The following is a 26,258-nucleotide window of genomic DNA, read 5'->3' on the forward strand; positions in this document are numbered from 1 at the left end:
CACTGAGGCTCAAAAAGATGAAGAAATTTGCTCCTGTTCATCTAACTTACAAAATGGTTCTGCTTCTTGGTGAGGCATCAAAACTCAGTTCCATGGGGGAGGCTGTAAGGGGTGAGGGGGTATAGGGGGATCCTATACTTTGTGCTCAATTTTTTTGTGAACCTAAAACTGTTCTAACAATAAAAATCTATTAGTTAAAAGAAATCAGTTCTACTCACTGGGCTGAATTCTGGGTTCTGGGGACAGTAGCCATTTAGGTAGAGGAAGGAGAAGGCTGTAGGAAGACACAAATACTCGCACACACACACATCTTTTGTTGTTGTTGTTGTTGTTCTGGGCAACAGACGTAAGTCATATTTTGAAGGTAGCCACTAAGTGAGTTTATCCTTCAGCCCAAACTCCCATTCTGTGTAGAAATCCCTGCTTTTATCTACCCTTTTCCTTTCTCCTGAGTATTTGCAGGGATTATGGAACCTAAAGTTGGGTAGTGGGAGTTTCATGTGTGATGGGGATGGTAACTGGTATGAATCTGCAGTTCCTAAACAAAGTGTTACAAGCTGGGATGTGTGTGTTTGTGTGTGTGTGGGCGCACATGCACACAGGTGTGTCTTTACCATATATGTGGTATTTGGCCCACTTCACTTGATATTGTCTGACTTTTTCAGTGTGCAATATTTTCTTTGTCACTGCATTAAAATATTTATTTAGCAGTCAAACACACTTATGTGTCTAGAATAGAGCATAGCACATAGTAAAAATCCATGATAAATACTCAATGAATAAATGATTACAGGCACATTAGCATTGAACGAGACCAGCTGCAAAACAGGCAATTTCTCAGCCTCCAACCATGCCTTTATTATCCTATCTTGATATCTCACATATCTGTAGTCTCCAATGTAAGGCTGACAATTCTGCTATTATTATTGTGAGGCTATTATTACATGTTACTATTTTTGTGTTTTTCTCTCTGCACCACTAAATTCCAATTGTTCAAGGCAGGGAGAGAAGGCATTGGCCGGCGTCGCTACAGTGAAGCAGGCTTAAAGAGAACATACTTCAATGGGAAACAAAAGGAAATTCCTTCTCCACCAATTGTCTTGCGACTTCACCCACGCACAGCTGGGTGGGGTGGCTCTAGACAGAACCAGGAACATGTGGCATGTTATGAAGCTGGGGATCATGTCTAAAACAACCCCAGACTTTCCCTGTACCTTTTAATGAGGTCCATCTCTGCCTGATCCCTCTTGCTAAGGAGAAGGTTTTGGCTGTTTTCAAAGATATCTTCAATCTGGTCTGGCCAGAGGAACAGAGTACTGTTCAGTTTGATATCCTCTTCTGCAAAAAACACACAGTCTGTTCTAGGACAATGCTCAGCATAGGTCAACTCGCAGGGAATTAATTCAGCAGAACAAGAGGTCAACAGAAGTGAGTATGGGGGTGGCAATTAATGAATGGGCCCATTATTGATGAATGATAGCCAACATTTATTGAACACTTCCCACAGGCCAGGTTAGAAGGTAGACGGTATTATCATCCTCGTTTTAACAGATGGGAAACAAAGTTAAGCCAAGTGGTCAAGGTCACACCAGTAGGAGACAGCAGAGCAGATTTCAAACCCAGGTCTATGTCTAACCAACTCCAAAGCCTATGTTCTAACCACTGTGCTTCATTATCTTCCCAGGCTAGGTCTGAGTAGAAACCTAGGTTGACGTTCAGTACTATTCTTTAAACTATTTCACCTCATCTGAGTTTCAGTCTCCCTTTTGGTTAAAGGTCAGTGATAATATCAACCCCAGATGCCCTACCCATATTATGGGTCTGGTCAGTTAAAATGCCCTGGGTTCCCTCTGTACCCTTGGGAATTTAAGAGGCAGAGACCACAGTGAGAGAGTCCAGGTGGATGGTTATGGTGGACCACTTTCCACTCCCAGTCCCTATATCTACCTTCCATAACCAGCCCCCCTAAACATTGTGAACACCAGGTAATTCACAGGTATTTCCAGATGGAAAAGGGCTCTGAAACTTGGCTTGTAGAGGGCATATTAGTTTCTCCTTCAGAACCTGGTCCTTACAAAGTTAGGTCCTTACGGAGTCCTAACTTGGCTCAATAAGCCTTGAAGGGGCCCTGATCAATTCTTTCCTTTTAATATATGCAGGAGCATGAAGGAAAGTGCCCTGGCCTCCTCAAAGGTGGGATTGTATTTAGATTATAGATGAATGCAACCTACCCACTTATAAAAGGACTCTGCATTTGAAAGTGACTTTTCCAGGAACACCAGGCACAAGATGCAAAGACAGGCATCTAAGAACCAGTCAAGTCCCTAGATATTTCTTCTTTTTGTCTAACAATAAGATTCTCTTTGATTCAAATTCCGGGGTGGAATTAGTGCCTCTACTATATGGACACACTTGCAAAGTAGCTCTCCTGATACTGATATTTAGTGGTAGAATTGCTAACTCTCCTTCCCCTGGCTCCTTATCCTTAAAAATATAAATACACACATACAGTTGCATGTACACACATGACATTGGACTTACGGGGCAAGTCTGCATAGTCCATCAGGAACTCTAACCGTTCAGCTGCATCTCTAAGTTGCCTCCTGAGTTTGAACACGGTGACATCGCTGGATTTCTTTAAGAATTCAATGAGGAATACTAGCTCCCCAGTGTTGACAGGAATCTCACTGACTTTGTCTGCAACGATGCTGTACTGATTACAGATGCTACAGGGAAAGAAACAGCCATCATCACTATCTAAAAATAGCTTTCTTATAAGACCCACTATACTAAACAAACATGGTTCCTATTTGGAGACTAGAACAATGTTTTCCAACTTTCCTCTACCTGAAAATTCTTGATGGATAATATTCACATACATATCATATTTTAGAAATAATAACAGTAGAAATGATAATATATGACATGTACTAGGCCCTTTACTATGTGCCATTCTAATCACGGAATGAATATTAACTCATTTAATCTTCACGAAAATTCCAAGAGTTAGGAACTATTATTATCAACATTTTATAATGGAAGAAAGGGAGGCTGAGTAACTTTATCCAAAGCAACATGATGTGTAGATGTTAGAGCCAGGATTTGAACTAGTTTAATTGATTCCAAAGTTTATACTCTTAACAGATACACCATGGGTAAAATACAGATTTAGACCAAAACAATAACCAATATCACCACTACCAACAGCAGCAACTCCTCAATTCTATGTTGAAGTTGAACACTAAATTAATTTGTAATCACTCCTCTTAACAGTACACCAGCAAGTTCATCCTCATGTGCTGCAGGTAATTCCTGGTGGCATAGAGAAATTTACATTCATCTACTGGGACCACTAGATCTAACTGCCCACTTATCCTCGAACACAAGACTGTGAAAAAATATGTTATTATAGGGATAATTTGAATATGCTCTAATTTATACAAAAGCTAACGAATGACAGTCTTCAGCGTTTTAACTACAATTAGGAACAAATTATTTGCAATATACCCATGCCTAGCACATGCCTAGTAGCCCTCACGAAACGTTAGCAATAATAGCTATAATAGCTTTTGTTATTATTAATTGATCATTACATGTTGATGGTCATACACTATAGATAGATAAAAACCACTCCTCTCAATGTTTTCAGTCCTTGATATTCCTTCTTAATGTGTGGAGATCCCTACACAATGAAGCTAATTGTATCAAACTGATGAGAAAATGATTAAAACATCTTTACAGATGATGCTGGGATTTTAGAAATGAATTTTTATACAATTTAGAAACTTGCTATACAGAAAACTTATCTATTGTGCTACATGGATTCATAGTATTCTCCACTTTTAGACTCAGAGTTGGATTATATTTCCCAGCCTCCTCTGTATTTTTAGTTGAGTATTTTACCAGTCAGTTTGGACTACCATAACAAAATATTACAGACTGGGTGGTTTAAACAACAAAAAATGTATTTTCTCATACTTCTAGAGGCTAGGAAGTCCAAGGTCAAGGTACTGACCTATTTGGTCCCTAGTGAAGGCTCTCTTCCTGGCTTGCAGATAGCCGCCTTTTCGCTGTGTCCTCACATGGTGGAGAGGAAAGCTGTTTCTCTTCTTGTAAGGGCACCAACCCTATTGGATTAGGGCCTCATCCTTTTACCTCCTTTAGTCCTATTATCTCCTTATAGGCCCTGTCTCCAAATACAGTCACATAGGGCATTAGTGTTTTGCTACAGACTGAATGTTTGTGTATTCCCAAAATTTGTATGTTGAAATTAATCCCTAATGTAACAGTACTTTAAAAAAATTTTTATCTTTATTGGAGTATAATTGCTTTACAATGTTGTGTTAGTTTCTGCTGTACAACAACAAAGTGAATCAGCTATATGTATACATATATCTCCATATCCCCTCCCTCTTGAGCCTCTCTCTCACCCTCCCTTTCTCACCCCTTTAGGTCGTCACAAAGCATCGAGCTGATCTCCCTGTGCTATGCAACAGCTTCCCACTAACCATCCATTTTACATTTGGTAGTGTATATATGTCAATGCTACTCTCTCACTTTGTCCCAGCTTCCCCTTCCCCACTGTGTCCTCAAGCCTGTAACAGTTATTTTGAGGTGGCCTTTGGGAGATAATTAGGTCATGAGGGCTATGCTCTCATGAATGGGATTAGTGTTTTTATAAAAGAGACCCCAGAGACCCCTCACCCATTCTTCCATGTGAGGATAGAATGAGAAGATGGTGGTCTGTGAACAAGGAAGCAGGCTCTCAACAAACAACAAATCTGCTAGAGCCTTGATTTTGGACTTCCCAGCCACCAGAACTGTTAGAAATAGATTTCTATTGTTTATAAGCTACTCAGCCAATGGTACTCTGTTATAGCAGCCTGAATGGACTAAGACAGGATTCAACATATGAATCTGGGGGAGACACAATTCAGTCCATAGTAGGTATGGTCATGTGATTGAGTTCCAGTCAGTGGGAAGTAGGAAGCAGTGATAAGTATAACTTTCAGGTACAGCACATGAAACTGTCCTTGCATATTCTTCCTGCCAACAGTCTAGGATATCAACACTTAGAATGACCTTGAAGGCTATATGTTAAAGATGTAAAGTCACCATCTCCTTGAGTCTCTGAATGCACACAATATGTCTCCCCACCAATCTGGAGCTATCCCAAGCAAGAATAAACTATTATTTTCAATCATGATATCTTGGGTCTCTTTGTTACAGCATGTAGCCTAGCCTAATATAGGTAGATCCTCTCAGTGTGATAGACTCCCTCTGATAAGAATCCATTCTTCTTCCCTTTTGTATGAGAAAGCATAGAGTAAATATCATGTGGCTAACCTATCAGCTTCTTTCAAGGGCCCAGAAGAGTGGTAGCAGACCCACTGCAAAATAAAGGAAAAATATATATTGGTCTCTGCCCCAGGTTCCTAGCACAGAGCCCATGAAACCCCTGTAATTTCATGGATAATAAGAGTATCTTTTGTTCTAGTGAGGAGACTCAGGGTGGGCTCCTAGATGGCTCCTGGATGAGGAGTGGGTCACCGGAAACACCGAGCCATGATTAGAAGCTTGGAGCAAATTAATCAAACCCAAGAAGGGGGTCATTGGAACCTTCAATCTATAGCTGGCTGATCAGAAGCAAGGTGACAACCTGGACTTGTGACTGGTGTCTGAAGTAATGGGGGGCAGTTTTATAGGACTGAGCCCTTAATTTGTGCAAGCTGATGCTATCTCTGGGTAGACAGTGTCAGAATTAAGTTGAATTGTAGGGCACCTAGCTGGTGTTACAGAATTGTGTGGTGTGGAGAAAATCCTCCACACATTTGGTGATCAGCAGTGACAAGAATGAAGTGTTCTATATAAAAGTAAAGCGGGGGGGGGGGAGTCAAGATGGCAGAGTAGGAGGACATGGAGTTCATGTGTCCTCACCACTAGGGCACCTACCAGGTGCTGGTGGGGGACCTTGGACACCTAAGGGGACAGGAGGGGCCCCCAAGTGACTGGGTAGGATGTGGGGGGAGGGAGAAGTGGAGGCTGGACAGGAGAGGCGCCCCTGAGGGGTGGCTGGGGGAGGGGAGGGGCTCCCATGCCTGGAGGGACACACTCACAGCAAGGGGATCAGTGGGGATGGGGAGAGACCCTCTGGGGATCGGAGGATCAGAAGAGTACACAGCCAGCATTTCCCCTGCCCACTTGGGCCCGGGGAGCCTGCTGAGGTCCAGGGTCTGATCCTCTGCCCTCCGAGGACCTTCCTGCTGCTGGGCCCTGGGGGCGTGGGAGGAAGGGAGGGGGAGGAAAAGTAGAGCGTAGACAGGGTCAGTGCCCCTAATGGGAAGCTGGGGGAGGTGAGGGGTTCCCACACTCGCTTGGGAGGGGCCCACCCAAGGTGAGATCAGCCAGCAGGAAGGGAGAGAGACACTCAGGGGATAGGAGGATCAGAAGGAAACGGGACAGTGTTTCCCCTGCCCACTGGCCCCAGGGGGCCAGCTGAGGCCCAAGGCCTGATCCTCAGCACTCCAAGGCCCCCTCTGGCTGCACTGAGCCTAGGCACTACCCTCCACCCCCCACCTTTTACCTCGGCTCGGGTCCTGAGCCTAGGCCCTGCCCCCGCCTAAGCCCCTGCCGGACCGGAGCCCCCCCACCTCTACATAGCTAAGGCCTTTTCCAGCTTTTTGTTCTGTTTTGTTTTGCTGTCGTGGTTGTTTTACCTTGCTGCTGCTTCTTTTTTTTTTTTTTTTTACAATAGTTGATTACAACTTTATTTACAAAAGCTAAAAACTTTTTGATGATCCACACTCCAAAGTCCTTCAGCATGGATTTTCAGGAATAAATTCACATAAAAGTCAATTCAGATTTCCATTTAAATATTGGAACCAATGTAAAATGTGGCTTTCAATCTGCCGCTGTCAACAATACCATCCTTACGGTAAAAATCTTACATTGTATTAAAAACACAGAAGGCTATATACAAAAAATGTTATTTCTAATTCTGCCCACTCCATTTTCTACCATTCTACCTAAATTGTTTTTTTGTTGTTGTTGAATTTTATTTTATTTTTTTAATACAGCAAATTCTTATTAGTTATCTATTTTATACATATTAGTGTATATATCTCAATCCCAATCTCCCAATTCATCACATCACCCCCACCACCACCCCTGCCACTTTCCCCACTTGGTGTCCATATGTCTGTTCTCTACATCTGTGTCTCTATTTCTGCCTTGAAAACTGGTTCATCTGTACCATTTTTCTAGATTCCACATATATGCGTTAACATATGATATTTGTTTTTCTCTTTCTGACTTACTTCACTCTGCATGACAGTCTCTAGGTCCATCCATGTCTCTACAAATGACCCAGTTTTGTTCCTTTTTATGGCTGAGTAATACTCCACTGTATATAGGTACCACATCTTCTTTATCCATTCGTCTGTCGATGGGCATTTAGGTTGCTTCCATGACCTGGTTATTGTAAAGAGTGCTGCAATGAACATTGGGGTGCATGTGTCTTTTGGAATTATGGTTTTCTCTGGTTATATGCCCAGTAGTGGGATTGCTGGATCATATGGTAATTCTATTTTTAGTTTTTTAAGGAACCTCCATACTGTTCTCTATAGTGGCTGTATCAATTTACATTCCCACCAACAGTGCAAGAGGGTTCCCTTTTCTCCACACCCTAGCCAGCATCTGTTGTTTATAGATTTCCTGATGATGCCCATTCTAACCAGTGTGAGGTGATACTTCACTGTAGTTTTGATTTGCATTTCTCTAATAATTAGTGATGTTGAGCAGCTTTTCATGTGCTTCTTGGCCATCTGTATGTCTTCTTGGAGAAATGCCTATTTAGGTCTTCTGCCCATTTTTTGATTGGGTTGTTTGTTTTTTTGATATTGAGCTGCATGAGCTGTTTATATACTTTGGAGATTAATCCTTTGTCTGTTGATTCGTTTGCAAATATTTTCTCCCATCCCGAGGGTTGTCTTTTTGTCTTGTTTACAGTTTCCTTTGCTGTGCAAAAGTTTTTAAGTTTCATTAGGTCCCATTTGTTTATTTTTGTTTTCATTTTCATTACTCTAGGAGGTGGGTCAAAAAAGATCTTGCTGTGATTTATGACAAAGAGTGCTCTATGTGTCCAGGCTTACATTTACATCTTTAAACCATTTTGAGTTTATTTTTGTGTATGGTGTTATGGAGTGTTCTAATTTCATTCTTTTACATGTAGCTGTCCAGTTTTCCCAGCACCACTTATTGAAGAGAATTTTTGCCACTGTATATCCTTGCCTCCTTTGTCATAGATTAGCTGACCATAGGTGCGTGGGTTTAACTCTGGGCTTTCTATCCTGTTCCATTGATATATATTTCTGTTTTTGTGCCAGTACCATACTGTCTTGATTACTGTAGCTTTGTAGTATAGTCTGAAGTCAGGGTGCCTGATTCCTCCAGCTCCGTTTTTCTTTCTCAAGATTGCTTTGGCTATTCGGGGTCTTTTGTGGTTCCATACAAATTGTGAAATGTTTTGTTCTAGTTCTATGAAAAATGTCATTGGTAGTTTGATAGGGATTGCATTGAGTCTGTAGACTGCTTTGGGTAGTATAGTCATTTTGACAATACTGAGTCTTCCAATCCAAGAACATGGTATATCTCTCCAACTGTTTGTGTCATCTTTGATTTCTTTCATCAGTGTCTTATAGTTTTCTGAGTACAGTTCTTTTACCTCCTTAGGTAGGTTTACTCCTAGGTATTTTATTCTTTTTGCTGCAATGGTGAATGGGATTGTTTCCTTAACTTCTCTTTCTGATCTTTCCTTGTTAGTGTATAGGAATGAAAGAGATTTCTGTGCATTAATTTTGTATCTGCAACCTTACCAAATTCATTGATTAGCTCTAGAAGTTTTCTGGTGGCATTTTAGGAATATCTATGTATAGTATCATGTCACCTGTAAATAGTGGCAGTCTTACTTCTTCTTTTCCAATTTGTATTCCTTTCATTTCTTTTTCTTCTCTCATTGCTGTGGCTAGGCCTTCCAAAATTATGTTGAATAGTGGACATCCTTGTCTTGTTCCTGATCTTACAGGAAATGCTTTCAGTTTTTCACCATTGAGAATGATGTTTGCTGTGGGTTTGTCATATATGGCCTTTATTATGTTGAGGTAGGTTCCCTTTATGCCCACTTTCTGGAAAGTTTTTAATAATAAATGGGTGTTGAATTTTGTCAAAAGTTTTTCTGCATCTATTGAGATGATCATATGGTTTTCATTCTTCAATTTGTTAATATCGTGTATCACACTGATTGATCTGCATATATGGAAGAATCCTTGCATCCCTGGGATAAATCCCACTTGATCATGGTTTATGATCCTTTTAAGATGTTGTTGGATTCTGTTTACTAGTTTTTTCTTGAGGATTTTTGCATCTATATTTATCAGTGATATTTGTCTGTAATTATATTTTTTTGTAGTATCCTTGTCTGGTTTTGGTATCAAGGTGATGGTGGTCTTGTAGAATGAGTTTGGGAGTGTTCCTTCCTCTGAAATTTTTTGGAAAAGTTTGAGAAGGATGGGCGTTAGCTCTCTCTAAATGTTTGAGAGAATTCACCTGTGAAGCCATCTGGTCCTGGACTTTTGTTTGTTGGAAGATTTTAATCACAGTGTCAATTTCATTACTTGTGATTGCTCTGTTCATATTTTCTATTTCTTCCTGGTTCAGTCTTGGAAGATTATACCTTTCTAAGAATTTGTCCATTTCTTCCAGGTTGTCCATTTTATTGGTATAGAGTTGCTTCTGGTAGTTTCTTATGATGCTTTGTACTTCTGCAGTGTCTGCTGTAACTTCTCCTTTTTCATCTTTAATGTTATTGATTTGAGTCCTCTCCCTCTTTGTCTTGATGAGTCTGGCTAAAGGTTTATCAATTTTGTTTATCTTCTCAAAGAACCAGCTTTTAGTTTTATTGATCTTTGCTATTGTTTTCTTTCTTTCTCTTTCATTTATTTCTGCTCTGATCTTTATGATTTCTTTCCTTCTACTAACTTTGGGTTTTGTTTGTTCTTGTCTCTCTAGTCCCTTTAGGTGTAAGGTAAGATTGTTTATTTGAGATGTTTCTTGTTTCTTGAGGTAGGATTGTATTGCTATAAATTTCCCTCTGAACTGCTTTTGCTGCATCCCATAAGTTGTGAGTCGTCACGTTTTCATTGTCATTTGTTTCTAGGTATTTTTTGATTTCCCCTTTGATTTCTTCAGTGATTGCTTGGTTATTTAGTAACATATTGTTTAGCATACATGTGTTTGTGTTTTTATGTTTTTTGCCCTGTAATTCATTTCTAATCTCACAGCATTGTGGTTGGAAAAGATGCTTGATATGACTTCAATTTTCTTAAATTTACCGAGGCTTGATTTGTGACCCAAGATGTGATCTATCCTGGAGGATGTTCTGTGTGCACTTGAGAAGAAAGTGTAGTCTGCTGTTTTCAGATGGAATGTCCTATAAATATCAATTAAATCTATCTGGTCTATTGTGTCATTTAAAGCTTATGTTTCCTTATTAATTTTCTGTCCAGATGATCTGTCCCTTGGTGTAAGTGAGGTGTTAAAGTCCCACACTATTACTGTGTTACTGTCAGTTTCCTTTTATAGCTGTTAACATTTGACTGATGTATTGAGGTGCTCCTATGTTGGGTGCAAATATGATTGTTATATCTTCTTCTTGGATTGATCCCTTGATCATTATGTAGTATCCTTCCTTGTCTCTTGTAACATTCTTTATTTTAAAGTCTATTTTGTTTGATACAAATTATTGCTACTCCAGCTTTCTTTTGCTTTCCCTTTGCATGGAATATCTTTTCCCATCCCCTCACTTTCAGTCTGTATGAGTCCCTAGGTCTGAAGTGGGTCTCTTATACACAGTATATATATGGGTCTTGTTTTTGTATACATTCAGCGAGCCTCTGTCTTTTGGTTGGAGCATTTAATCCACTCACATTTAAGGTAATTATCAATATGTATGTTCCTATTACCATTTTCTGAATTGTTTTGGGTTTGTTTTTGTAGGTCATTCTCTTCTCTTGTGTTTCCCACTTAGAGAAGTTCCTTTAGCATTTGTTGTAGAGTTGGTTTGGTGGTGCTGAATTCTCTTAGCTTTTGCTTGTCTGTAAAGCTTTTGTTTTCTCCATTAAACCTGATTGAGATCCTTACCGGGTAGAGTAATCTTGGTTGTATGTTCTTCCCTTTCATCACTTTAAATATATTGTGCCACTGCCTTCTGGCTTTAGAGTTTCTGCTAAGAAATCAGATGTTAACCTTATGGGAGTTCTCTTGTATATTATTTGTCATTTTTCCCTTGTTGCTTTTAAAATTTTTTCTTTGTCTTTAATTTTTGTCAGTTTGATTATTATGTGTCTCAGTGTGTATCTCTTTGGGTTTATCCCTCCTGAGACTCTCTGTGCTTCCTGGACGTGGGTGGCTATTTCCTTTCCCATGTTAGGGAACTTTTCGACTATAATCTCTTCAAATATTTTCTCGGGTCCTTTCTCTCTCTCTTCTCCTTCTGGGACCCCTATAATGTGAATGTGGGTGCATTTAATGTTGTTCCAGAGGTCTCTTAGGCTGTTTTCATTTCTTTTCATTCTTTTTTATTTTGTTCCACAGCAGTGAATTCCACCATTCCGTCTTCCAGGCCACTTATCCGTTCTTCTGCCTCAGTTATTCTGCTATTGATTCCTTCTAGTGTATTTTTCATTTCAGTTATTATATTGTTCATCTCTGTTTGTTTGTTCTTTAATTCTTCTAGGTGTTCGTTCTTTAATTCTTCTAAGTCTTGGTGAAACAGGTCTTTCATCTACTCGATCTTTGCCTCCATTCATTTTCCAAGGTCCTGGATCATCTTCACTATCATTATTCTGAATTCTTTTTCTGGAAGGTTGCCTATCTCTACTTCATTTAGTTGTTTTTCTGGGGTTTTATCTTGTTCCTTCATCTGGTAAAAAGTCCTCTGCCTTTTCACTTTGTCTATCTTTCTGTGAATGTGGTTTTCTTTCCACAGGCTGCAGGACTGTAGTTCTTTTTGCTTCTGCTGTCTGCCCTCTGGTAGATGAGGCTATCTAAGAGGCTTGTGCAAGCTTCCTGACGGGAGGGACTGGTGGTGGGCAGAGCTGGGTGTTGCTGTGGTGGGCAGAGCTCAGTAAAACTTTAATCCGCTTGCCTGCTGATGGGTGGGGCTGAGTTTCCTCCCTGTTGGTTGTTTGGCCTGAGACAACCGGCACTGGAGCTTACCGGCTCTTGGTGGGGTTAATGGTGGACTACAGGAGGGCTCACGCTAAGGAGTACTTCCCAGAACTTCTGCTTCCAGTGTCCTTGTCTCTGTGGTGAGCCACAGCCACCCCCCACCTCTGCAGAAGACCCTCCAACACTAGCAGGTAGGTCTGGTTCAGTCTCCTATGGCATCACTGCTCCTTCCCCCTGGGTCCTGATGTGCACACTACATTGTGTGTGCCCTCCAAGAGCGGAATCTCTGTTTCCCCCAGTCCTGTCAAAGTCCTGCAATCAAATCCTGCTAGCCTTCAACATCTGATTCTTGGAAATTCCTCCTCCCATTGCTGGACCCTCAGGTTGGGTAGCCTGACGTTGGGCTCAGAACCTTCACTCCAGTAGGTGGACTTCTATGGTATAATTGTTCTCTAGTTTGTGAGTCACCCACCCAGCAGTTATGGGATTTTATTTTATTGTGGTTGCACACCTCCTGCCATCTCATGGCAGCTTCTGCTTTGTCTTTGGATATGGGGTATCTTTTTTGGTGAGTCCCAGTGTCTTCCTGTTGATGACTGTTCAGCAATGAGTTGTGATTCTGGTGCTCTCGCAAGAGGGAGTGAGCGCAGGTCCTTCTACTCCGCCATCTTGAACTCTGTTTTGCCTTGTTGTTGTTTCATTTACATTTTTATTTTTTCTAGTAGATTTTTAAATTTTTCTAATTTTATTTTATTTTTTATTCTTTGTTATTGTTCTTCCTTGTTTTTTCTTTTTTCCTGTGCCACATAGCTTGCAGGATCTTGGCTCCCAGGCCGAGGGTCGGGCCTGAGCTCCTGTGGTGGGAGTGCCAAGTCCAAACTGCTCGACTGATAGAGAACCTCAGACCCCAGGGACTATTCATGAGAGTGAGGTCTCCCAGAGGTCCTCATCTCAGCACCAAGACCCGGCTCCACCCAACTACCTGGAAACTCCAGTGCTGGACGTCTCAGGCCAAACAACTAGTAAGACAGGAACACAGACCCACCCATCGAAAAAACATGAGATGACAAAAAAATATGTAACAGATGAAGGAGCAAGGTAAAAACCTACAAGCCCAAATAAGTGAAGAGGAAATAAGCAACCTACCTGAAAAAGAATTCAGAGTAATGATAGTAAAGATAATCCAAAATTTTGGAAATAGAATGGAGGCACAGATCAAGAAAATACAAGAAATGTTTAACAAAGACCTAGAAGAACTAAAGAACAAACAAACAGTGATGAACAACACAATAATTGAAATTAAAAATACTCTAGAGGGAATCAATAGCATAATAACTGAGGCAGAAGAATGGATAAGTGAGTTTCAAGGTAGAATGGTGGAAATAACTGCCAAGGAGCAGAATTAAGAAAAAAGAATGAAAAGAATTGAGGACAGTCTCAGAGACCTCTGGGACAACATTTAACAATGCACCAACATTCAAATTAAAGGGGTCCCAGAAGCAGAAGAGAAAGAGAAACGGTCTGAAAAAATATTTGAAGAGATTATAGTCGAAAAGTTCGCTAACGTGTGACGGGAAATAGCCACCCAAGTCCAGGAAGTGCAAAGAGTCCCATACAAGATAAACCCTAGGAGAAACATAGCAATACACATATTAATCAAACTAACAAAAAATAAATTCAAGGAAAAAATATTAAAAGCAGCAAGGAAAAAGCAAAAAATAGCATACAAGAGAATCCCCATAAGGTTATCAGCTGAGTTTTCAGCTGAAACTCTGTAGGCCAGAAGGGAGTGGCAGGATATATTTATATGAAAGGGAAAAAGCTACAACAAAGATTACACTAACCCACAAGGATCTCATTTAGATTTGACAGAGAAATCAAAAGTTTTACAGACAAGAAAAAGTTAAGAGAATTCAGCACCACCAAACCAGCTTTACAACAAATGCTAAAGGAACTTCTCCAGGTGGGAAACACAAGAGAAGAAAAAGATCCATAAAAACAAACACAAAACAATTCAGAAAATGGTAATAGGAACATACATATTGATAATTACATTGAATGTAAATGGATTAAATAATCCAACCAAAAGACACAGACTGGCTGAATGTATACAAAAACAAGACCCATATATATGCTGTCTACAAGAGACCCACTTCAGACCTAGGGACACATACAGACTGAAAGTGAGGGGATGAAAAAAGATATTCCATGCAAATGCAAATCAAAAGAAAGCTGGAGTAGCAACAGTCATATCAGATAAAATGAAGACTGTTACAAGAGATAAGGAAGGACACTACATAATGATCAAGGGATCAATCCAAGAAGATATAACAATCATAAATATTTATGCACCTAACATAGGAGCACCTACATAAGGCAAATGCTAACAGCCATAAAAGGGGAAATTGAAAGTAACACAAATATAGTGGGGGACTTTAAAACCCCACTTACACAAAGGGACAGATCATCCAGACAGAAAATAAATAAGGAAACAAGCTTTAAATGACACAATAGACCAGACAGATTTAATTGATATTTATAGGACACTCCACCCAAAAGCGGAAGAATGCACATTCTTCTCAAGTGTACATGGAACTTTCTCCAAGGTAGATCATACCTTGGGTCACAAATCAATCCTTGCTAAATTTAAGAAAATTGAAATCGTATCAAGCATCTTTTCTGACCACAATGCTATCAGATTTGAAATCAACTAAAGGAAAAAAACTGTAAAAAACACAAAAACATGGAGGCTAAACAGTGCACTGCTAAATAACCAAGAGGTCATTGAAGAAATCATAGAGAAAATAAATAATACATAGGAACAAATGACAATGAAAACACAATGACCCAAAACCTATGGGATGCAGTAAAAGCAGTTCTAAGAGGGAAGTTTATAGCAATTCAATCTCACCTCAAGAAACATCTCAAATAAACAATCTAAACTTACACCTAAAGCAACTAGACAAAAAAGAACAAAGAAAACCCAAAGTTAGTAGAAGGAAAGAAATCATAAAGATCAGAGCAGAAATAAATGAAAAGAAATGAAGAAAACAATAGCAAAGATCAATGAAACTAAAAGCTGGTTCTTTGAGAACATAAACAAAAGTGATAAATCTTTAGCCAGACTTATCAATAAAAAAAGGGAAAGGACTCAAATAATTAAAATTAGAAATGAAAAGGGGAAATTACAGCTGACACTGCAGAAATACAAAGGATCATAAGAGACTAGTACAAGCAAATCTATGCCAATAAAATGGACAACCTGGAGGAAATGGACAAATTCTTGGAAAGATACAACCTTCCAAGACTGAACCAGGAAGAAATAGAAAATATGAACAGACCAATCACAAGGAATGAAATTGAAACTGTGATTGAAAATCTTCCAACAAACAAAAGTCCAGGACCAGAAGGCTTCACAGGTGAATTCTATCAAACATTTAGAGAAGAGCTCACACCCATCCTTCTCAAACTCTTCCAAAAAATTTGCAGAGGAAGGAACATGCCCAAACTTGTTTTACAAGGCCACCATCATCACCCTGATAACAAAACCAGACAAAAATACCACAAAAATAGATAATTACAGACCAATATCACTGATGAATATAGATGCAAAAGTCCTCAACAAAATACTAGCAAGCCAAATGCAACAACATATTAAAAGGATCATACACCATGATCAAGTGGGATTTGTCCCAGGAATGCAAGGATTCTTCAATATATGCAAATCAATCAATGTGATACACCATATTAACAAATTGAAGAATAAAAACCAAATGATCATCTCAAAAGATGCAGAAAAAGCTTTTGACAAAATTCAACACCCATTTATGATAAAAACTCTCCAGAAAGTGGGCACAGAGGGAACCTACCTCAACATAATGAAGGCCATATACGACAAACCCACAGCAAACATCATTCTCTATAGTGAAAAACTGAAAGCATTTCCTCTAATATCAGGAACAAGACAAGGATGTCCACTCTCACCACTATTATTCAACATAGTTTTGGAAGTCTTAGGCACAGCATCCAGAGAACAAAAAGAAATAAAAGGAATACAGATTGGAAAAGAAGAAGTAAAACTGTCAGTGTTTGCAGATGACATGATACTATACATAGAAAATCCTAAAGATGCCACCTGAGAATTATTAAAGCTAATCAATGAATTTGGTAAAGTTGCAGGATACAAAATTTATGGACAGAAATCTCTTGCATTCCTATACACTAACAACAAAAGATCAGAAAGAGAAATTAAGGAAACAATCCCATTTACCACTGCATCAAAAAGAATAAAATACCTAGGAATAAACCTACTTAAGGAGGCAAATGACCTGTACACTGAAAACTATAAAACACTGATGAAAGAAATCAAAGATGACACAAACAGATGGAGAGATATACCATGTTCTTGGATTGGAAGAATTAATATTGTGAAAATGACTATATTACCCAAAGCAATCTACAGACTCAATGCAATCCCTATCAAATTACCAATGGTATTTCTCACAGAATTAGAACAAAAAATCTTACAATTTGTATGGAAACACAAAAGACCCTGAACAGCCAAAGCAATTTTGAGAAAGAAAAATAGCTGGAGGAATCAGGCTCTCTGACTTTGGACTATACTACAAAGCTACAGTAACCAAGCCAATATGGTAATGGCACAAAAACAAAAAGAGATCAATGGAACAGGACAGAAAGCCCAGAGATAAACCCACGCACATATGGTCAACTAATCTACGACAAAGGAGACAAGGATATACAATGGAGAAAAGACAGTCTCTTCAATAAGTGGTGCTGGGAAAACTGGACAGCTACATGTAAAAGCATGAAATTAGACACTCACTAACACCATACACAAAAATAAATTCACAATGGGTTAAAGACCTAAATGTAAGACCGGACACTAAAAAACTCTTAGAGGAAAACATAAGAGGAACACTCTGACATAAATCACAGCAAGATCTTTCTTGACCCACCTCCTAGAGTAATGAAAATAAAAACAAAAATAAACAAATGGGACCTAATGAAACTTAAAAGCTTTTGCTCAGCAAAGGAAGCCATAATGAAGATGAAAAGACAATCCTTAGAATGTGAGAAAATATTTGCAATCGAAGCAATGGTCAAAAGATTAATCTCCAAAATATACAAATAGTTCATTTAGCTCAATATCAAAAAAACAAACAACCCAATCAAAAAATGGGTGGAAGACCTAAATAGACATTTCTCCAAAGAAGACATACAGATGGCCCAGAGGCACATGAAAAGCTGCTCAACGTCACTAATTATTAGAGAAATGCAAATCAAAACTACAATGAGGTATCACCTCACACCACTCAGAATGGCCATCATCAAAAAATCTACAAACAATAAATGCTGGATATGGTGTGGAGAAAAGGGAACCCTCTTGCAGTGTTGGTGGGAATGTAAACTGATAAAGCCACTGTGGAGAACAGTATGCAGGTTCCTTAAAACACTAAAGATAGAATTACCATATGACACAGCAATCCCACTACTGGGCATATACCCAGAGAAAATGATAATTCAGAAAGACACATGTACCCCAATGTTCACTGCAGCACTATTTGCAATAACCAGGTCATGGAAGCAACCTAAATGTCCATTGACAGATGAATGGATAATGAAGATGTGGTACATATATACAATGGAATATTACTCAGGCATAAAAAGCAATGAAATTGGGTCATTTGTACAGATATGAACAGACCTAGAGTCTGTCATACAGAGTGAAGTAAGTCACAAAGAGAAAGACAAATATCATGTATTAATGCATGTATGTGAAATCTAGAAAAATAGTACAGATGAACCTATTTCCACGGCAGGAATAGAGATGCAGATGTAGAGCATGGACATGTGGACACGGTGGGGCAGGGCAGGGTGGGATGAATTGGGAGATTAGGTTTGACATAAATATACTACCATGTGTAAAACAGATAGCTAGTGGGAACCTGCGGTATAGCATGGGGAGCTCAGCTCAGTACTCTGTGATGACCTAGATGGGTGGGATGGGGGTGATGGGAGGGAGGTCCAAGAGGGAGGGGATATATGTGTACATACAGCCGATTCCACTTTTTGTACAGCTGAAACTAACACAACATTGTAAAGCAATTATACTCCAATAAAGAAATATATAGGAGACACACAGAAAAGACACAGTAGAGAAGAACTGGATTTTCCCTACTCAGGAGGTAGACTGAATTGAGTTTTTCCTTTATACCCATTAACTACTAGACCCTCTAAAAGGTCCTGAATATGGGTACAACATTAACAATTGGACCAACATAACACCTTAGCAATATCTAGGGATAAACTAAGGACAAGAAATACTGTCTTCTACACGTACTTATAATATAACTTAAAATATAAAGGTCCAGGGGTCCTGTAAGCACACGGCCACTCTCTTTCTGGTGTAGGGGATGGCATAAGGGAGACCAATACATTTTGCATCAACCTATGGCTTCTCTCTACCTTGTTGTCACTGTTTGGACAAGATTTCCTACCCTGAAGGAAACAAACAGCCAGACCAGAGGGATAATTTCTTATATCTCTAACTCAGGGCCTTGTGTTTCTGATCAATATTTCAGGTCATTGTTCTAGCAACTTTAGACCTTGTACCTGTAGTGGGAATGGATGGCATGCCCACTTTCTTACCAATGCACTTCAAGGTGCCCCCTGCCTATATGACCAGAGCACCCCTTTCTAGGGCACACCTAATCACTGGAAACAGGAAGGTACTCCACTCAGCAATTACAGGACAATGAAGCAGCAAGGGATCAGAAGACTCAAACTCACCTAATCAGGCAAGTTCGTTTTTCTCTCTTCATTCAGTAGGGTGTCTTATATGTGTTTTACCTACCTCATGGGGTGGCTGAGAAGACCAAATGAGTCAGAATCACTATTTTTAAGGTAGAAAGAAACTTCAGAACTCACTTACTAACCTGGAGTTTCTGGGTCCTTAGAAATCCCCAGGTTTGTAATGGGACCCTAACTTTCATTTATATTAAAAAGGCCAAAGGAAATTGTACATTTATTTTGATGAGAAAGAAAGCACTGACTGACCAAGGCACTATGTTGCTTTGATCTGACAGGAACAAATGTTTAAGAAAAAAAAATTGCTTGATGCTCAAACTTTCCAAAGGAAAGTGTCCTAGTAGTCTGAAGGCTGAAAACATTTTACTGCCTTAGCCCCAAATGTTTATTCTATAGGCAAAGGAACTGAAGATCCAAGAGGTGAAGCCAGGGGACACAAACTAGCAAACAGAAGGTCTTGGATTCAAAACCAAGCCTTCTGGCTCCCAAACCAGGAACCCCACCATTTCGTTACCCAATGAGAGAGTTGAGTGCAGTGGCGGAAAGCATTAATTTGGAGTCAAAATGAACTAGGTTAACCCCTGGATATGCCACTTGCTGACCTTTTGGAGTCTCAGTTTCTTCATCAACATAATGGAGAGAATAATGAACAACTTCTTAGGGTTGGTGTAAAGACCTGATTAGATCTTGAATGTTCAGAACACTTACACAGTGCTTGGACTACAACATGTGCTGGAAAAATGGTAGCTATTATCATAATTAATTTCCTTATGAGTTTCTGATATGCAGTTTGTAAACCTTAAAAGAGCTATAAAATGCTAAACTTATATTTATCTACATGTATATGAATAATATAATATATAACAATTTAATAGTGGTTATTAGTACTAAATCGTTTTAGTCTATAGTTTAAAGCTCTCTGAGGAAGAGAGCTAAAACAACACGGGCTAACCATTTTGTAACATTCAAATAGAAACAGAGTAGCAGATAGTTGCTGTCCCAGCCTCTTAGCATCATTCCCTTTTCTGTTAACCACAGCCTAAGCCTTCTTGGGGTACCCCATCCTTCTCTTTCTTGGTTCTCATGGTTTAGAGATGAGAACACTACCCAAATCTAAACCATCCTCTTGGCTATGGTGTTTGCCTTGCTGTTGCCCAAACAACCCAAGTCAGGCCAGTGCCAAACCAGCCAGTGCCACAGTATTGGAAAAAAGGGAAACCATTTTTTCCCCTGTGGATGGAAACCTGGGAGGATGTAAGTCTGGAGCTACTGGGGCCCACAAACTGGAGAGAATCTCTCAGAGAACAGAGCTGACACAGAGGACAGCCAAGTAGAGGGAGGAAGATTGCATTTTAATTGTAGTGTTGAGGGCCTGAAGCTAGCAACTCCTAAACTTTCCAACATGTGAGCCCCAAATTCCTTTTTTTACATTAGCCAGTCTGGCCTCCTATCCCTTACAACCAAAAACGTCTTTAATAAATACGCATCAGTAAAATGAAGGCACAATATAGAGTTTAACATTGAATGACAGAATCCCCAGACCCAGACAGTACAAGTCTGTATAGAAGAGATTCTAAGCGCTGCCTGTAATCACGCTGTGTCTCCAAATGTGTGCTAGATAGCCAGTGAGAGAGCCTGTGACCTCAGACAGTCAAGTAATTTCTCTCTGAAGTTGCCTGCAAGAAAGCAAAGGCTGAAGGATCAGAGCTGAACTGCCTCAGGATGCTTTCCACCTTCCTACTCCAAGACCCAGGTAGTTTTCTCCTAACTGTTCACCTTCTAGCCTGAACCTGATTCCCTGCAACCGTCACTTTGGGCAGAAACAATGTGAACTGGAAGTTCAATCTGGTCATTGCTGGAAGGTGCAAGTTCTGTCCACTTTTCCATTCTCCCATTCATGCCAATTATCATTGCTATTTCTCTGCATGAAACAATAATACCTGGTGTTGGTGTCCCGGTTTACATCCACTTGGAATTGAATCAGATGGTCTTGAAGATTTTGGGCTCGCTCACAGATATCATAATTTAGGGTCATGGTGTCAAGGCAGAACATGGCCAAAGGCACGCTAATGTGCATGGATGCAATTTCATTTCTCCGCTTTTTTATGCTATTGATCCTCTGTAGAAGAGAGTAGATTCAGTAGCTTAATTTGCCTCTAGCCTCTATGCATTTGCCCCCAAGGCTCACCCCCAGTCAATATAGTACAATGTTGAGCATAGTATATATACTAATGAAACACGCTGACTACTCAATGGATTGTCTGTAGCACATGTAACCAAGATACGAAATGTCAAATGGCATCTCCTACCATCACAAAATCCTCAATTTCATGATTTTCTTTCAGGAACGCAGTGATGTTTTGCTCTGCAGTGCTACCCAATAAGTCATCATACTTCTTGTATACATTTAAGTATCTTCCATATTGAAGAGCATAAAATCAAACATACAAATACAGGTCACCAAATCAGATTAGTCAGAGTGGCAAATGAAGAGATAATATCATAAAAACCAGCCCAAATCACGAAAGAGGAATATAACGTGGCAAAATAGAGTGAACTGGGAATTCAGAACTTTAGCTTCAAATTCCAATTTTGCCACTTCCTAGTTGCATGAACTTAGACAAGATATTTCTCTTTTTCAAAGATCAGTGTCCTTAATTTTAAGTGGAAATGATAAAAGCTCACTGGATTGTTGTAAAGCTGTAATAATATATATTTAAAGCAGTTAATACCATTCCTAACGTACAGTAAATGTGCAATAAACATTACTTCCTATCCCTCCTTCTGGTTCTAAAATTCTACATCTAAATTTTAAGATGAAAATTTGTTTCTAATGAACCTAAAGTCTATAGAATAGAATTAAGTTTCCCTCTGTCTGTTGTCAGATGAGGCAGAAATGGCTGCACAGATTTCCCCCAAGTTGGAGGATGTTTGGGGGATGCTCTGACTTAAAATAAGTTTGAATTAAAATAAAGATGACATGGAGTAAACAGAATTAACTTTGTGGGGCCCAGGGGTATACTTCCAAGAGCTGGCTAACACTTCAGAGACTCTAAAACTGAGACACAAGGAGAAGCCCATGGAACTGTCAGTACAGAAAAACAAACTATATGTATATCAACAACAGGGAAAACAGAGGTTTCAAAGAGATGACACCAGATTAAATTCACGAGGGCAGAGCTTTCAAATCTGAGGCCGTGGTTTTCAGAATAGATTAGCAGCAGTTCTCAGCTGGGGGTGATTTTGCCCCCAGGGGACATTTGGCCATGTCTGAAGACATTTTGGGTTGTCAAAACTGCAGAGCGTCCTACTAACAGGTAGAAGCCAGGGATGCTGCTAAACATCCTACCATACACAGGACAGCCCCTCATAATGCAGAATTTTCTGGTCTAGTCTTCTTGCTTCCCTTCCTCTTTTGTTCTCTTCTTTTGTGATTTGATGACTATCTTTAGGGTTGTGTTTGGATTGCTTTTTCTTTTTTGTATCTATTGTACATTTTTGGTTTGCAGTGACCATGAGGTTTTGACATAGCAGTCTATATATATATATATATATACACACATATATACATATATACATACAAGATTGTTTTAAGTTGGTGGTCTCTTAATTTCAAATGTATTTCCAATATCTTGCACTTGTAGTCTCCTCTTCTCACAATTGCTGGTTGTGACATCATATTTGTGTGTGGATGATTTCCTACTTTTATTGTATGTTTGCCTTTACCAGTGAGCTTTCCCTTTCGTAATTTTATTGTTTCTGGTTGTGGGCTTTTCTTTTCCACCTAGAGAAGTTCCTTTAGTATTTGTTGTAAAGCTGGTTTGGTGGTGCTGAGTTCTCTTAGCTTTTGCTTGTCTGTAAAGCTTTTGATTTCTCCATCGAGTCTCAATGAGAGCCTTGCTGGGTAGAGTATTCTTGGTTGTAGGTTTTTCCTTTTCAACACTTTAAATATATCATGCCACTCACTTCTGGCCTACAGAGTTTCTGCTGAAAAATCAGCTGATAACTGTATTGGGTTCCCTTGTATGTTATTTGTTGCTTTTAATATTTTCTCTTTGTTTTTAATTTTTGTCAATTTGATTAATATGTGTCTTGGCATGTTTCTCCTTGGGTTTGTCCTGTATCGGACTCTCTGCACTTCCTGGAGTTGAGTGAGTGTTTCCTTTCCCATGTTAAGGAAGTTTTCAGCTATTACCTCTTCAAATATTTTCCCAGGCCCTTTTTCTCTCTCTTCTCCTTCTGGGACTCCTACAATGCAAATATTGGTGCATTTAATGTTGTTCCAGAAGTCTCTGAGACTGTCCTCATTTCTTTTCATTCTTTTTTCTTTATTCTGTTCCACAGCAGTGATTTCCACCAATTGATCTGTCTTCCAGCTCACTTATTCATTCTTCTGCCTCATTTATTCTGCCATTGATTCCTTCTACTGTATTTTTCATTTCAGTTATTCTATTTTTCATCTCTGTTTGTTTGTTCTTTAAATCTTCTAGCTTCTTGTTAAAGATTTCTCGTGTCTTCTCAGTCTGTACCTCCATTCTGTTTCTGAGACCTTGGATCATCTTCACTATCATTACTCTGAATTCTTTTTCAGGTAGATTGCTTATTTCTACTTCACTTAGTTGTTCTTCTGAGGTTTTATCTTCTTCCTTTGTCTGGAACATAGTCCTCTACCATCTCATTTTGTCTAACTTTCTGTGTTTGTGGTCTCTGTTCTGCAGGCTGCAGGACTGTAGTTCCTCTTGCTTCTGGTGTCTGCGCCCTGGTGAGTCAGGTTGGTCCAGGGGCTTGTGCAGGCTTCCTGGTGGGAGGAACTGGTGCCTGCCTACTGGTTAAAATCCATGAATTTCTAAATGCCAGAACCTGTCTGGTGCCATGGCTTTCACATAATAGAGGTGAACCTATTATTTGAATTGTGGCTCTCCTATCTATTTGCTGGAAAGTTATGGTTTCCTTATCTGCAAATAGGGCTAAATAGTAATACTGATGTAAGTAAACATTGGCTACTCTTATTCTTTCAGGTATGTGGGAACAGGGATTGTTTATTTGATGACTGTTAGGAACTCTAAACCAATGCAAATGGCTAAGTTACAACTAAACCAACTTACTTGTAGGGGCCAACTTGATTTTTCTGAAATACCTCGAAAGTTTGATCCACAAAGTCAGAAACCAGTTTTTCATCAGCATTAACAGTTCCAAGAATCAGATTATTTCCTTTCAACTCTGGGAACAGGATAGATTCCACCTAAAGAGGAGAAACCACTTTTATTTATTTTTTTTAAAGATTTATTTTTTGATGTGGACCATTTTTAAAGTCTTTATTGAATTTGTTACAATATTGCTTCTGTTTATGTTTTTTGGTTTTTTGGCTACGAGGCATGTGGGAATCTTAGCTCCCTAACCAGCGATCAAACTCACACCCCCTGCACTGAAAGGCAAAGTCTTAACCAATGGACTGCCAGGGAAGTTCTGAAAGCACATTTAAATGTCACAAGATATCCACAAGACACAAGAAGGAAGATGACACCAAAATGTAAAGTCTCCTGCAATGCACTCATTTCCAGGGACATCAGCTGCATTTCAACTCTATTTCTTCTCAGATGGTGCTGGAATCACCCCACTGTTCCCTTTACCTCTATTCTCTCTCCTCTTCCTCTTGTTGGATTACTCATCTTTCAAATTCTTGCTCCTTTCAACTCTCATGTCCTCAGAGAGTCCCCCCTGGGCCGCCAGTGGATGTTAGGTTTCCCTGCTTAAAGTTCACATTCTAAATTTATCCCACTTGGCACTCAACATAATTGTAATTAAATGAATGTGCAATGAGCTGTTCTAGGTTTGTCCTGGGATATAAATACCATGAGGGTCTGGATTGTATCTGACTTCTTCACTATTGTGAAGGGCTTAACAAGAGCTTGGCACATAGTAAGTGCACATAAACATTGTGTGAGTGAATAAATACTACAGTGGTACCCCTCCCCACCACCAAACACTTTCCTCTCTAATGAAGAGCTACTAGAGGCATGGGTTCCAATTCAAACTCTGCCGCTAGCTGACTATGTGACCTTAGGTAAGCTACTTTCTCTGGACTTTAGTTTTCTCATCTGAAGAAAGGGAGAGATGTACTAGATTCTTCTCTCAGTTCAGGAGAAAAAGCTATGTCATTATGATCTGAGGCACAAAAAGTATTTTTCCTGAGAATTCAACACTCCAACTTCTTAATGGCACATGTGTATCTCTGAGAATGTTCTCAGTTGCATGACTCATGCGAGCTGCAAGTCCTTGCTGGGGACCCACTGCCTTCCACTGCTCTCCCTACTAAGAAAGATTTTAGTGATCTGTCTAAGAAAAGACTCTTCAGAGGGCTTTACTGAGTTATGAGTTATATGCTGCTGATGAAAACGCATTGATTTAGAAAGGGGGAAAAGCAAGTGCAACTGATTTTTGTCTTCCCTCTTTGGACAATCCAAAGGTTTTTAAACCAGTGGAGAAGCAACTTCTTTGCTGTAGCCATACTGTAGGCAGTGTTTGAAAGGAGGATATGAGTGAAATGGCTTAGGGCAGCACAACTGGAGCATTCAGGCCTTGCAACAGATCATAGGTGGGCAGGATAAGGGATTATCTCTTGGGAAAAGTCTTCAATTGAAAGAACATTTTAAATGTGGCTGGTTCTCACTATGGAGAACAGTATGGAGTTTCCTTAAAAACTAAAAATATAGTTACCATATGATCCAGCGATCTCACTCCTGGGCATATATCCAGAGAAAAGTCTAATTCAAAAAGATACATGCACCCCAATGTTCATAGCAGTACTATTTATAACAGCCAAGACATGGAAGCAACCTAAACGTCCAATGACAGATGAATGTGGCCTACACACACGCACGCACACACACACACACACACACACACACACACAATGGAATATTGCTCAGCCATAAAAAAGAATGAAATAATGCCAGTTGCAGGAACATGAATGGATCTAGAGAATATTATACTAAGTAAAGTAAATCAGAAAGAGAGAGACAAATACCATATGATATCATTTATATGTGGAACCTAAAATATGACACAAGTGAACTTATTTACGAAATATAAACAGACTCACAGATGTAGAAAACAAACTTATGGTTACCAAAGGGCAATGGAGAGGGAGGGATAAATTTGGAATTTGGGATTAACAGATACACACTACTATATACAAAACAGAT

General features: G+C 39.5%; 1 protein-coding gene across 1 annotated transcript in view; it reads right to left on the reverse strand.

Moving 5' to 3' along the window:
* The window catches only part of DNAH3 (dynein axonemal heavy chain 3), a 190,490-nt gene that overhangs the window by 142,319 nt on the left and 21,913 nt on the right, over window positions 1-26,258 (reverse strand). The window contains 5 exon segments of the mRNA XM_007466279.1: window positions 1,215-1,296; window positions 2,542-2,726; window positions 20,994-21,172; window positions 21,363-21,468; window positions 24,159-24,273. Of these exon segments, the coding sequence (XP_007466341.1) occupies window positions 1,215-1,296; window positions 2,542-2,726; window positions 20,994-21,172; window positions 21,363-21,468; window positions 24,159-24,273 (667 nt within the window).

The sequence above is a fragment of the Lipotes vexillifer genome, unplaced genomic scaffold (genome assembly GCF_000442215.2).
Source record: "Lipotes vexillifer unplaced genomic scaffold, Lipotes_vexillifer_v1.1 scaffold783, whole genome shotgun sequence".
NCBI classification, from domain to species: Eukaryota; Metazoa; Chordata; class Mammalia; order Artiodactyla; family Lipotidae; genus Lipotes; species Lipotes vexillifer.